At 40.5% G+C, this 15,020-nt stretch overlaps 1 protein-coding gene across 1 annotated transcript in view; it reads left to right on the forward strand.

Moving 5' to 3' along the window:
• Positions 1–15,020, forward strand: part of MCM9 (minichromosome maintenance 9 homologous recombination repair factor) — a 48,542-nt gene continuing 33,522 nt past the window's right edge. The window contains exons 1-6 of the mRNA XM_054280216.1: positions 1–310; positions 4,009–4,325; positions 5,978–6,059; positions 7,019–7,219; positions 9,431–9,556; positions 10,792–10,911. Of these exons, the coding sequence (XP_054136191.1) occupies positions 1–310; positions 4,009–4,325; positions 5,978–6,059; positions 7,019–7,219; positions 9,431–9,556; positions 10,792–10,911 (1,156 nt within the window). The remainder of the gene's footprint in view (positions 311–4,008; positions 4,326–5,977; positions 6,060–7,018; positions 7,220–9,430; positions 9,557–10,791; positions 10,912–15,020) is intronic.

The raw sequence follows: 15,020 nt of genomic DNA on the forward strand, positions 1-15,020 counted from the left end.
ATGGTGCTGAGCGCGGAGCAGGTGAGCCTCATCGGGCAGGTGTTCGAGTCCTACGTGCTGGAGCACCACAGGGACGAAATCCTGGCCATCCTGAGGGAGGCGGACGAGCAGGCGCACTACCCGGTCGTCGTCGACGCCTTGACGCTCTTTGAGACCAACATGGAGATCGGCGAGTTCTTCAACGCCTTCCCCAGCGAGGTGCTCCCGATTTTCGACAGCGCGCTGCGCCGGGCCGCGCTGGCAGCGCTGCAGGAGAGCGCGGAGCCCGCGCAGCTCAGCCTCAAGCAGAACCTGCACGCCAGGGTCTCGGGTGAGTGCGGGGCTGCAGCTCCCTGCCGGGACTGCCGGCATTTCTTGGCTCTTCAGGGAAACTGCCAAAAGTTCTTTACTTTGTAACCAGCTGTTGTGGCGCCGTGGAATGAGCAGGTTTAATTCTCGCCGTTCCAGTGTTTGAAGCAGAGGGAATCCTTAGTGTTTATTGAGCGGCCGGGGACACGTGCAAACACGTGGATGGGTGTAGACCAACTCCCAAAAACAAAGCTGTGGCCATCCCCACTGCGCTGCCTGTCTCTCGCTGGGTCAGAGCTTGCACTAAAGCCTTTCCAGGGCAAAGACTCCTCATAGCAGCAGCTGGTTTTACATTGTTTCTTTTAGACAGAAGATGTAGAGAGAAGAAAGGAAAAAACAATCCTAGGAAAAAAGTTTTAGGGGAAGATAAAATAGTTCCAAAGTTTTACTGCAGGTTGCCTTCCCTACCATGCCAGTTGGCATTCAGTCCTTATTAGCTCCAGCCATCTTCCAAAGTCTAAATTTTGAGTTGTCTTGTAACAATTTCATCTGAAACTGTTGAATTTTATGCTTAACTGTTACAAAATTGCTTGTCATAAAATTGGAAGGAACTGTTGGAAGGCGTGATCAATAATGGAGGCTTCAGTAATGTTTTCACTGCCAGATGATATATCATTATTCCTTATTATTGGGAAATTTTTAGTAGCTTTGAGGTTTGGTAAATGTGGAGTGCAGGCTCTGGGATTGAAATGTCTTTTTTGCCTGTTGTGGGGAACTGGGTCAGCAGTGGCACCATCCCTTCTGGTCATTTCTGATTATGACAATTTGGAGCAATAGTCTGCAAAGCCAAGGGCTGGCAGCCTGTGTTTCCCTCCCCTGCCCTGTTGTGGAGTGGCTTATGATCATTCAATCTTTTGGCAGCTTGAATTTGGACAAATCACATTGTTAAATAGGCCTGTGTTTCATTCCAGTGAGTTTCCATGAAAATGTTGTAATGACAATGCATCCATCAGAAATACATTTAGCCTGTGGTATTCAGGTGCTGAGGAGCTTGTACAGCTGCTGAGTGTGTGAGGTAAAAGGATGGCCACTTGTGCTGGACTGAGATTTGACCTCAGGCACCTTCCTGTACCTGTGAAAGCAGGAATGAGGTAAAACTTTCCTCCTAGTGTTCTGAGATGCATTTACATCATTCAGGGCTTCAGCATGAAAAAAGACTCCAAGGAAGTACTCTTCATGAGTAGTGGTGTCTTTAAGACATTCCTTTTCCTCTTATCAGCCTCTTGCTGGAGCTGATCACTCCTCCCAGAGTGATGTTTTGTCTAAATAGTCCTTTATCAACCTCTGGCAAAATTAGCCCCCTTGATCAAATAGTTTTAGTAACTGATAAAAGCAAGCCTGACTGATCATTGGTAGAAGAATTCAGTCAGCAGACTCACAGATAATTCTATCCATAAGCTGGAGAGAAGTTGGTGAAGAACAGGGGGAGTTATCCTTGAGTGGTCCAGCTGGATCAAAATGACATCTGTCCACAGAATTTGGTTAGTGTTCTGTACCACTGAAAGGCTTGCTGGGGAAGACACGAAAGAAACAATCTAAATTTTCTATAGCCCTTTTTCCACCCGAATTTTCCCATGATACTGTTACCTTTTAAGTGGGTGCTGAGTTCTGATTACCTTCAGGATTCTCATCATGGAGTGCCACTTCCCATTCCCATGTCAGATAAGGAGGGAATGAGAAGCTGGTGAACTATTCTTGGTGGGAGCAGCAGGCAACTACCATGAGTTTGGTGATGGTATCTGTGTGTCAGGCTTGGAATTTAGTGAGGAAAAATGATTTTGCATACACTAGATGTAAGAAACAATCTCAGCACCTTCTGCCAATATGGCCAGGGCATCTAGGGACTCAAAAAAGGATGGAAGGAGTGTGGATATGCAGTAATAATCCATCCATAATAATGGATGATTACCCTGAATTCACTGAAGGAAGTAAAAGTTTTTTATCTGAATTTCAGCATTGTAGGAATTTGATTGTATAGCTTCTACTTTTTGCTACAAATCCATTAAATGATTTTTCCTTATTTATCATTAGCCTGAGCACCACTGTGTTTGTTACTCAAGTCCAAGCTGCTTCTGATATTTTAAATAGCTTTTTTGTGACTAATGCAAAGAGGCACATAGTCAATTAAAGAATTTGTCAAGCAGTCTAGTATGATCAGAATGAAGGCTCTTCTTATCACATTTAGACTCTTGTCTCTTCAAAATTCACAGAGATGATCATCATATATCTTGACAACAGTGCTGCAGCTCTCTCTAGTGTAAGATGTGATGCATTTTGCAAAGCTTTTTCAGGGGCAGCAATGCTGAACTAAGAATAAAAAAGCCAAAACAGGTGGAGAAATAACGGATTTCTTTTCCCCTGAACTGACTAGAAATGCAAATCTGTGGTAGAATGAAAATTTAAACAGGCTTGGTAGAACATTTAAATAGCTTTATTAGAGTCAAAGAGAAAAAGTTGTTTGCAGTTTTACAAAATACTTCCTCCTGATTATTTAATTCCACTTTTTCTACTTTATTCTCTTACCTTTTAAAATTAGTTCAATTGTTAAAAATATTTTCTTTGAACAAAAGCAGAAAGTCAAGTGTTGCTTAAAAGCATCAAACTGGAATGTTTCTGCATGTCTGAAATGAGGAATTTGGGGTTGAAAACACTGAAATAAATATGACTTTTTTTTTCCCCAGCCAAAGTCACTGAGAATATTTGCCATAAATGCACAAATAGTTTTGGTCCCCTTAGAAACATTATTTCCTAGCAGATTTGTAGTTTTACATCTCTGTAGAAAATAATTCCAAAATATTTGGGAAGTGAAGATAAGAAATTAAGTTTATAATTATTCGTTATCTTGTAGTTCATTACTAATTTCTGAGAGGGCAATATTTTGCTCAGGTAAGCATCTCAAGACCATTTACTTTTGTAAGGACTTTGTAGGTTGTTGAGATTAATCATCCTGAGGATTTCAGCCACTCTGGTGCCCAGTGATGGGTGAGCTCTGGAGCCTGATCAGCACACGACTGAACTGGCTGCTGGGGTGGAATTAAGGGAGAGCAAGTGGAAAGTGTCCTGTCACTATGCATTTGAATATACAAGTGATTTTACTTTGCCTGTGTTCATAACCCCTTTACATTCTTTTTATGCCATCTTCCTTGAGCTCAAGGTTTACTGGCATGCAATGTGGATTTAAGGTCAAATGCTCTCCAACTGTGAGTTTGCCTAGACTTGAGAATTCACACAATATTACACCTGTTTAACTGTGGGAACAACACTGAGCCACAATTAAGTAACATAACCAAAAAATTGTCATTCAGATAAACCAGTTGTAGAATAAATGGCATCTGCAAAGGAACATCTGAATTAATACAGATATGAGAACATCAGGATCTTTTTCCATGAATGGAAGCTGTTCATGACTATTCACCCCCTGGCAAGAGTGGGAGAGTAACCTGGCAGCATTTTCACCTAGTGCTCAGCGTCTGATGATTTTCACCATCTGAGGACAGTGAATCAGACTTATGGTACAACAGATGAATAGTTGAATCATGTTTATGAAACGCTAATAACAAGGGCTACTGTTTATATGTCTGGCATGTTTTCTGTTTAACTGCATTGCAAGTCCTTGTTTGATAAGCACAGCCTTATGCTGTACATATTTCTGTCCAACAGGTTTGCCTGTTTGCCCAGAGCTGACTCGAGAGCACATCCCTAAATCCAAGGACGTGGGACACTTTTTGTCTGTCACTGGGACTGTCATCCGCACCAGTTCCGTGAAGGTTTTGGAGTTTGAGCGCAGTTACATCTGTAACAAGTGCAAGCACGTGTTTGCTGTCAGGGCCGACTTTGAGCAGTACTACGCCTTCTGCCGGCCAGCAGCCTGCCTCAATGAGGAAGGCTGCAACTCAACCAAGTTCATGTGTCTCTCTGGAACAACCTCTTCTCCTACCTGCTGCAGGGACTATCAAGAAATCAAAATTCAGGAACAGGTAAGGGAAAAAAAAACATAGACAAAAGGGGAAGGTATTAAAGTATAGATGTCTACTGTTGCTTAAAACAAGTGCCTGAGGTGACTGAAAGGAGCCAGGTAACCCATTGGTCAGAGATTTCCTGTCAAAGAGTTAAGAATTAAGCCAACACGTGGACCATACTTCTGTTACTGGGTAATTCTATTCAGTATTGTACAAAACACCAGCAGTCAGTGAATAGATGAAATTTCCATAGATGAAATTTCCATAGATGAATTTCCCTTCCACGTTGAATCCCTGTAACACCAAGTGTGCATTTTTCCTCTAAGCACTTCCTGTGCATGATGCTGATGTTCAACACTGGTTCTGAGGACAAAGCTAGCCCAGTGTTGGCCAGGGCCAGCTGTAGCTGTGCATTGTGGTCAATACATGGTGTCTGCAAATGTTCTTCCCTTCAGCCAATATTGAACTCCACAATTACTGCATATGTGATCCTTACAGAACCTGCAGCCAGAATTTGTGTTTGGTTTCTGCTGGTATCCCTGGGTGGAAGTAGAGACAAGGTGGAGGAGAATTGTATGAAGTTAGAAATTAAGGTCTTAAAAGTTCAGAATACCGAAACAAGTAAGGGAATAAACTTTCTAGGAAATAAGCTCTATATTGCATGAACATATAATGATTGTTTCTGGCATGTGGGAAATCTCTTTTGTTATGCTGTGTAACACACAGATCTCACTGGTAGGAAGGATTTTCAGCAATGTGGGCTTGTTAAAAACAGTAAAGTTAAACTAGGAGTGAATTTCCCTTGTGCTTCCTACTGAGCTCTGCAAATAACTGTGCATGTGCCATCAGTACTGACAGTGATGTGAACTGCCTGTGGCCATTTAGGTAATACACAAGGGTGAATTAACCTTCCTAGGCACCAGAGAGTGAATACATTTAGAATTCTGGCATATATGAGCTGGGCTGTAGAATGAAGAGGTACTTCTGACTGTTGTTCTTGTGCAGTGGATACTCTCAAAACTATTGCAAGCTCTAAGTGTAAATGGAAAGATTGCTCGTTGGAAATGGACTGTGACAAGATTGCACAGACTTTGCCCTGGAGAAAAGAAAAAGAATTACAGGAGTTACTGGCACATTTGTCAATATATATTTGGAGTTTCCTGTTTTTGATTTAATCCTTGGCACCTAAACTTAATCTCAGACTGTCAAGTCATGGTTAAATACCAGAAAAATACAGAAATATTCACTCAGTATCTACTTCAGTGAAGCGTTATCTAACCCATGCACATGCTTCAGTACCCAAAGTCAACTTTACATATTGAAGAAGTACCTAGTAATAACTCAAACTGTAATAAAAAATAAGATTGGTCTTTCAAATGACCTCTTTTAGTGAGCTTTGCTTTCTTCAGCAAGATATTGAAATCACACAAGATCTCCCAGCACTGAACACCTTCTGCTAATTTAATACTCAATCCCATTTCTTTTAATATCAGCATTAAACTTTCATTGTTAAGTTCAGGGCAGCATTGGCATCCTTACTGTAAGTTTTGTGGTAAAAAGCAAGAACTGACCTCAGTTCCAGGAAAGGAACCACAGGCCAGAGCAGCTGTAAATTAAAGGCTTTTGAAAGGTACAGTTCTTAAGAAGTGCTTTTCCTTCCCATCCCCTAGGTTCAGAGGCTGTCTGTTGGAAGCATCCCTCGTTGCATGGTGGTTGTTCTGGAAGATGACTTGGTGGACAGTTGCAAGTCTGGTGAGGATATAGCATAAATTACCTATGTCTGTACCCACAAGCATTTTTAGTTTTCCCCTTGAGATGAATCTCTGTCAGGTGGCTGTCAGTGCCGGGGGCTCCTCGAGCGAGGTGTGCTCGTCTGTCACGGGGCTGTTCCAGGCTGAACGTTGGCGTGGCAGCTGATGGCCGTTCCAGAAAATGTCATGCACCCCCATGTCAGCTTACATCTTGACTGTTTGACAGATCAGCATCAATAAGTAATGTGTTGTGACAGACAGAAAGTGCATTAAACCTTGTTAGTGTAGAACACCAAACCTCCCCAGGACATCGGGTCACACAGCATGAGGTGCCCCTCCATAGGTTTGGAGAGCCAGGAAACCTGACCTCTCTCTAAGGAGTATTGCAGGTAGAAAAAGCTACTTGGCATTCAAAGAAGAAGCTCATTGGCAGGACAATGAATGGAGAATGGACTAAACATTCTCAGATAGGCACATTTCCACAAGAAATTAATTTGTGGTTGTACTTTCTGAGAAGAATGCTGTACTCAGAATGTTAACAAGTGATTCTGGGGTTCATTCTCCACAAAGATTACCAGAAGCCAAATAAGTTTTGACGAATTTTTTTTTTTTGTATAATCATTCTAATTGAAAGAGCTTCTACAGTTTACCAGGAATTCCTCTCTTTTAAAAAAGGAAACAAGCAGAGGTATATCTTTAAGAATTCACCTCCCTTAAACAGAAGTGGAAAGACATAACAGCTTCCTACCACTGAAGACTGAAGCAACCTACCTTACCTTTGTTTTAGACTCCCAGTAAATGCAGGAGGTTTTGCTTTTTGTCGTTAGATTATTTTTTAACCTTGTTAACTGTAACACAGGATCTAGATCACGTTATTGTGCATTACAGCTAGCTGAAGTGTCTACATGTCTCAAATCATATTTTTTTTGTTATTTTATTAATTTTTGTTGTTACCTCTAGGAGATGACATCACAGTGTATGGAGTGGTAATGCAGAGGTGGAAACCTTTCCACGAGGGTGCCCGCTGTGACTTGGAGCTTGTTTTGAAAGCCAACTATGTTAAAGTGAACAATGAGCAGCTAGCAGGGGTTGTAATTGATGAAGAAGTTCGCAAGGAATTTGAAGACTTCTGGGAAAGGCATAGGAATGATCCCTTAGCAGGTTAGTGGTTGAACACTTAAGATGGACACTGGATTGGATAGAGATGAAATCAGAGTGAAAATACAATGACTGAACACATTTTCCCCCCATTATCCTATCTCACCCCTCATTTATCAAGAATATATTTTTTTCACAGCATGAATACAAAATTCTTACTTTATTATTACTGGGGTAGGATGGAAGGAAGTACCAAACCTACTGCATTGATCTTCATCCTCTGAGCTATCTATTCAAGTCTTTTTTGGAGCATTTATTAACAAGAAATGAAAAGGAATGTAAGTATAAGAGGAAAAAAAAGAAAAATGTTTTATAATCAAGACAGAAGAAGCATATTTCTCAGAAGAAATAGCGTGGATCAGATCTGCCTTTAGTCAGCACAGCTGTTGCCTCTGGGGTGAGAGAGCTGACACACTGTCTCTGCATCCCAAATTAAGCTCTGCTTCTTTACCATAGGGATTAGCACATCCCATCTTTAACATAACTCTGGGATGCCTAGCTCCTTGAGTTAGGAGCAGGGGAGCCTTCCAATTCACACTGGCTTCCAGAACAGTCAGTGGTCAGTATGCTGGGTCCTAAACTTATCATGGTCCACAGCCAGCCAGCTTGGAATTCCCAGCAGTTCTGTCTGGAACTCTGTCCCTCTCTATAATCTGAGTGCCTTCTCCTCAACTCTGCAGAAGCTCAATGGACTCTTTAGGGTCTCCACCACTGAACTTTATTAGGCTGTTTTGTAAAACAGCAAAATTTTGTAAATTTTGTTTTGTAAAACCCTGCAAAAGGCTTAGTCTTTCTTCTTTAAAGAATAACAAGAGGAAAAGCAGGTGGGAACCTCCCTCAAATGAGCCTGCTCACAATAAGAAAGTGTAGATCCTGTCAATGTTAAAGATTCTTCAGAACTGCATTTCCTGGAAAGCAATTTAATTGCTAGCTTCCTGCTGTTTGGAATGATAACATTTCTTCCTTCTGCTATTTGGAATGAGAATATTTCTTATCACTCTCATTAGAACTGTTCAGAAAGTAACTTGGGATCTTCTTTGAAGGTCCCTTTTAATCTTTCATTCTCAGGACAAATTTTGGAAGCCTGCAGAGAGCAATGTGATTTTATCTAATATTACTCATTCTGAATAAATAATTTTGAAGTGGCTACAAAAAAGATGAGGTGGAAATTAGAAGGACTCTGACTACCCAAGGTGTCTGTTTCAGTCTGTTTCTCTGAATTCCAGTTGAAATTGAGGGCAAAGATTAAATCTGACTCAGAAGTCAGAGGCCACAGAATGTGTGTGTACCTGCACTGTTTTTCAAGAGATAATGAGAGCTACTACTACATTTTACAGTCACTCAATGATGCTAACTCCTAACTGTGAAGTTAAATCTTGAGCAGTGTGTGGCTGAACAACATTGTTAAAATTTCACTTTTGGATGAATAAAGATGTGTTAATTCCTTCAGAAGGCCTCCAAATAAAACACATGTACCTTAAGTCATCCATTAGGTCTCTATATTTTGCCAGTACCATGTACCTGCATCTAAATTTAAAACATGAAGTTAAGCTCTCAAAATGGGTCACTCTGTTTTATTCCCTAGCAATGGAAGTAACACATGGCATATAACCTGAGACCCCTTATGTGCTGGAGGTGTCAGAATCTCAAAGAACAGAATTAATCCTGTTACGTATCTTCCACACCATCAGCATTTTCAGAGCAGATTGAAATATTCTGCTGCTGGAAAGAGACTATAGTAGGGAGGAAGAGACACAGAGGGATCTGTGACACAGGAGGATCAAAGGAGAAGGAAGGTAACAATGAGAAAATAAAGACACTATATGTGCACAGGTTTAAGGCAAAATAAGTGTTAGAAGTTTTCTTAAATGTACAACACACCAGTTTTCAAGGGGACATTTTGAAATCTGTAAACTTTTAGGTTTCATAGCTTTTACACTTGTAAATATGGAACAAAAGAATTTGCATGATGGCATTTCATTCCTTAAATTGCAATAGGATTGGCTTTGCTGCTTGTGACTGTGACTTACTTAACTTCTGTATCATGAAGGAAGTTTGGATCAAACAACCGCTCTAGGTGCCATTTAAAGAAAATAAATTTAAATTCTCCTTCCTACCCTACTTTTCTTGGCCAAATTATTTGTCAGTCTACATGGGAGTCCCTGGGAAACCAAGTTTTAACTCTGCTGAGTGCCATTTTTGCTCCTGTTCTAGGGAGGAATGAAATTTTGGCTAGCTTATGTCCTCAAGTTTTTGGATTGTACCTGGTGAAGCTGGCTGTAGCCATGGTGCTTGCTGGTGGTGTGCAGAGGACTGATGCTGCTGGAACTCGAACCAGAGGTTTGTATTGTTGCTAAAAGTATCACATCCTTTGTAACAGTCATTCCCATCCCTGTCCTCACCCACACCCCCCTACCCTTCTGAAATCAAACCAGTAAGAACTTGGAAGCACAATCATCCCATTTTCTTGAGTGAGAACAAGTTTTAATCAATTTTGACTATTCTTCGAAAATCTCATACAAGTTCAAGTGGATGTCTAGACTTCCTCTTTTTACTTTAATTTTTTCCCAAATAAAACCCAATAGAAGCAGACTTTTAGGTTTCCATTAGGTAGAATATTAAAGGCAGCTGTTTTATCTGAAACATCTCACTTTTTATTGTATAAGTGACATTTTGAATTTATTTCTAGTAGAATATTCCCAGCAGTATTTGGCATCAAAGGATGGAATCTTAATGTTTCCTTAATGTGGATCACTATAGTACGTTAAAAGGAAAAATTAAAGGATTAATTTTACTTTCTAATGCCAGACTTTTCCATCTGTGATTGTCACCACATCTCACTTAGTCTTGTAACTCCAAGTTACCTGCCTGCTGATTTGCCTTCTGTTGTTGTTAGATGGCAAATATGCCATGTGCCAGGTGGTACACAGGTCATAATCTACACAGGTCATAATAATTTTTAAAAGTATGTCTCTGTATACAAATACAGGCTTTTCTTAATGCTCTAACAGCTAAAAAAATTATAGACTTTATATTTGAATTGGAGATGGGATTTTCTAGAAAACAGTGAAAAAAATTTAGAGCACTACTGAGATTGTAGCAGATGAATTATTTACTTCTGTAATTTCATTGTTGTGAAAAGACTAAAGTTGTGTAACTGTTGGCAAAGAATTACTTAAGCAAAACAGACTGCTGATTTTATTAGTCCATTTTGAAATAATTTAAATAACTGAATAGTGGAATGGTAACTAAAACCTGGTATCCTTGTGTTTCATATACAAGAATGAGCTGAGTGTGAGAAATGAGCATTCTAAAATGTAAGATCTCATATTACAGGAAGTGTCAAATACCTGCAAACACTTCACAAATACTCAATTGTAAATATTTGTGTCTAGATGACTTTATTAAAAAATGTATTTATCACACCAAATAAATAGTGCAGAATTACATATTTTAATGTATATATAATGCTAAATTTTAGATGAATGTGACAAGTATTATTTAATCTGAGCATTTTGTGTCAATGTTTGTCTGTATATCAACTGTCTACTCCCACATCACTGTTTTCCCCCCAGGTGAATCTCATCTTCTGTTGGTTGGAGACCCAGGTACAGGGAAATCTCAGTTCCTCAAGTATGCAGTAAAGATTATGCCACGCTCCGTGCTTACAGCAGGAATTGGATCCACAAGTGCAGGTATGTGCTTCTTCAGCTGTGACAGGTTATCTCTCACTCAAGTATGTTTGTATGGAAGCCTTCAGGTATGTGAACATGTGTGCTCAGGTGGTTGTGAGCACATTTGAAGCAGAGAACTGCTGTGGGGGCATGTGAGGCCTGATCTGACTCTCTGCAGTCCTGCCTCTTTCTCTGTATCCGTGAAGGACTGATGAGCTAGCAGGGAGCCTGACAAGCCTCATCCAGAGACACCTCTCAATGCTTTGCTAGCAGAGAGTGATCTGGCCCTGTATTTTTAGCATTTCCCAGCTATGACAAATATGACATCTTTCCAGAGCTCACGCTGTGTGATGAGCTAGCATCATTTGGTTTCTCCTCAACAGATAATCTCCTCTCTTCTGTTCTTTTATGTGTTCTGTCTGGTGCCAGTTTGATTTCTGTTTACTTTCTGGAAATTCACCCCTGTGTTGAGGAATTATTTCTTACTCATGAATATGGTTTTTAAATGGTTTCAGAGAGCAAGTGGGTTTTTTTCTTCTTTTTTTTCTCTTTCTTCCTTTTGTTAAATTTAGGCATGTCCCAGCTGGCTCTCAATGCTAGCCATCTTTGCAAACTCTTCTGGGACAATGTACAGGGTCAGATTACCTCTGCCAATGATTTTATTTGAACAAATGAATATACTACTTGTATGTTCAAAATCACAAAATAATTAGGGTCAAATCCCAGTGTCTCAGCTAGCATGTGTAACTTGAATATTCCTTAGAGAGTGCTGCTTATCATTGTATGTCTGGGAAATAGCATTATTTGTACATGGGAGAACCAGAGGATAAATCTTCCCTAGCTATGTATATACTGACTCTTCCATAGCTGTGGAGGTGGAACATGATGTTGAACGTGTACACTCCTGTGTGCAGGGAACTTGTTATGAAACACATACGCCTCTGACTTTCCATTCAAACTCTTTAACAAATAGGTCTGGAGTGAAGCCAGAGAGAAAATTTTGGCTTAGCAAAATCTTTTCTCCACTTTTTGTTCTGTGTTAAGAATTTAGAACAGTCTGTGTAATTTCAGATTTGCTTGCAAGGGGACTTGCAGTGACCTGGAGTGCAATTTTGCCATTCATTTCAGTGTGACTTTGCCCATTTTTGTAAGAAGTGATTTCCTGTGTCCATTGCTCTCAGTCTCTGATGTTCCTGTTGCCTTCTTCACCATGTCTCCCTCCCATGCTTCACCTTCCTGCTCTGAATATGATCTGATTTCCAGCTCAGCCATGATGGCTAGGTTCAAAGACACGTCCCTGAAGACAAATATTGCAGTTTATATGCTTACTGTGATATATGTGCACTAATGATGTGTGGAGATAAAGTTTCATCTCATTAGAGGATTGTCTTGGGCCTTTAAATCATCCCTATTTCACTTAAATATTCCTTATTTTTAAAAAACTTCTCTCTGTCCCTTTTTCCAAATCTGACAGCAGCACCAGATTTGTACTTTAGAATTCTTCAGGACCATTATCACAAGTGAAACTTGAGTGCCTAGCAAGGAATCTTATTAACCTAGTTTAATTTCAGGGAACCTTTCCATGGCTAGAACTGCTGGACTAAGGTATTAATTTCTAGACCAGGAGTTTGGGTGTTGTTTGAATTACTATTTTCTTTGCCTTTCCTGTGCAAGGACTGTCTTATGAATCTGCTTGTAGCTAGCTGCACCTAACATTGACTTTTGTGAACTTGCTCTCTGTGCAGAAGCTTCAGATTAGTTTGGAGAACTATTAAACTGCTTTACTTTCTTGTCATAATTGAACACTTTGAATTACCAGTTTCTGCTTTCCCATGAGAGGACAGCCCTAATGCACGTTCTTCCCTCCAGTGTATGAATATTAAATATCTAAGTTTCACTTTCAGCTAGTTCCTTGCTGTATATAAAAAGCAGTCTGAATTGCATTTAATTGCTGCTTCTTGGATTGCAGTCCACATGAGAGTGGGTAAATCCTAAATAACTCCTAAAAGCTGGGTCCCTCTTTTAGAGAAAACTGCCAGTATCACACCAGCCTTTAGTAAGATTCTGTGTACACTGACACCTTGTGCCCTTTACCCATCTGGCACTGGTTTACTGGACACAAGCTATTTAAGCATTGAATTAGAATTCTGTGTCCCAAACTGTGTCATACCAGTTTTACTTGGTTTTCTGTACAAGTATTAATTTGTCCCAGGACAGCATATTAGGTCATTAACATTCTCCTTGTGCCAAAATTCTCTTTCTTCCCTGCTATACCTTGGGCATCACTGCTCTGAGATCCACTATGATACTTTGTGCCCCTGCAGTATCATGTGCCTGCTGCAGTCCATTAACCCCTACCAACGTGGCTGGAATTGCCTTGTAGAATTTCAGAAGAGAGTGACCTAACTCCTGCAGCTTAATTTGCTCTTGGGCCTCTGCTTTTTCAATCAGGTTCCTGCCTTCCCCTCCACTTTCTAAGCAAAGTCTGTGCTGTTTTACCCAATTCAGAAAGTACAACCCAGGAGAAAACCCTGCTTTCTTGCTGAAGGTTTGGAAGACCTTCATCTTTCCATCTCACCCGCAGGCTCAGGTTGCCCGCTTGCTGTAAACCGCCCTTAGAAGTGACAGATAATTTGTTCTCTGTTTTGAAAAAAACAGAACTTTACCTCCACTCAGTGAGTAAGTTTCTGAGCTTATTTATTAAGTTGCCTCTCTTTTAAACACTTAGCAGAAATTTTCTGTTGCAAATTCTCTACAAGTTTAGGACTTACATGAGGAACCGGGGTTTGTTCCTCCCACATCTCTTTAATGACAGTTGGCAGGCAGACCAACCCACATGCAACAACTCCATGGTAAAAATTTATTTGACCACTGTAGGACTTTGTGATCTGTAAATGAAGGATGGGGGAACCATCTGTCCCACTGTTTCGTTCTGTCTACACTGGGTTTTTTTACTGGCCCAGTTCATTCTCCTTGACTTGTGTCTCATCTGAGAATCACGGGGAGTCACTCAGCTACCTTTTATTTTTAGAAATTGATACACAGTTTTCCATAAAGATAGAGACTTAGAGAGGCTTAGCAAGATCTCTCTGAGAGTTCTCACCTTACTACTGAGTTAAATAAACTGTTTTGCAGGCCCCAGAGGCACAGTGCCGCTTATGTTTATTTGGATGAGATAATCACTAGTAAGAAAACATTTCATTTACCTCTGGAGCTTGAGATTTGCAGTGATCAAATGGTGTGCAACAGGAACCAACACATGCAGCAGCTGGCAGATCTGGAGCTCATGGACATCCAGGACTCAGAGTCATTCTGCTGCTTGTTAATGCATATTTGACTGTTCAAACTTCTGAAAATTTTGTTTGGTGTTGCATCCCTCCGCAGATTGATTGCTTAAAGAATTTTGTGAACTGTATTTGGAAAAGCTTGCCTAAAAATCTGGGAGACTATCAGCTGTTTCTCCAGCTCTCCAGTTCTGTATAACATGCCTTTCTGAGCTGTGTGATATGCACCCTTATAGCCTCTCCTCTAGAGCCTCTGCAGAGCCTTGCAAGTACTTCCTTTTGCTGGTATTTTGTCATGTCTAACGCTGTCCATATCATGCCAACAGCAGTTTGCTACTGTTTTCCTTGCTTTTCATTGAAGGGAACTGACTTGAGGGAAACTACCCCTTTTCTTCTTCCATGGTAAGCTTTCCCCTGCTGGGCAGGCTTCAGGTGCTAACAGCTGTCTCTCTTCTGATCCATTAGAAACCAATCCAAAGCCACTGACATGAGCCATCCAGCTGTGGTTATAAATAGAGTATATGGTGTCAGTATCCTGAGGTATGCAAGACACTGAAACTGGAGATACTTTTCCCTCTGTGTAGATCTCCAACTGTTCCTGTGCCTTCCCTAGTTGACATAAGCCAAAGTAGTGCCAGGAAACCATTTTCCACCATGGATTCATACCCTGTCCCTGATAAAGTTATTAATACAGATGCAGCCTTTAGGTCATCACTTTTCTCTGATCATCACTTCTACCATGGGATTGTTTTCCTGAATATTTATAATTGTACATGAACTTGATCAGTATGTAACCTGAAAATATTTTCTTGAGGATGGCTTCACTGGCTGTTTCTTCAATATCTG

This window comes from Melozone crissalis, unplaced genomic scaffold (assembly GCF_028551555.1).
Source record: "Melozone crissalis strain CALT ecotype California unplaced genomic scaffold, PUWL_Pcris_2 ptg000027l_1, whole genome shotgun sequence".
NCBI lineage: Eukaryota > Metazoa > Chordata > Aves > Passeriformes > Passerellidae > Melozone > Melozone crissalis.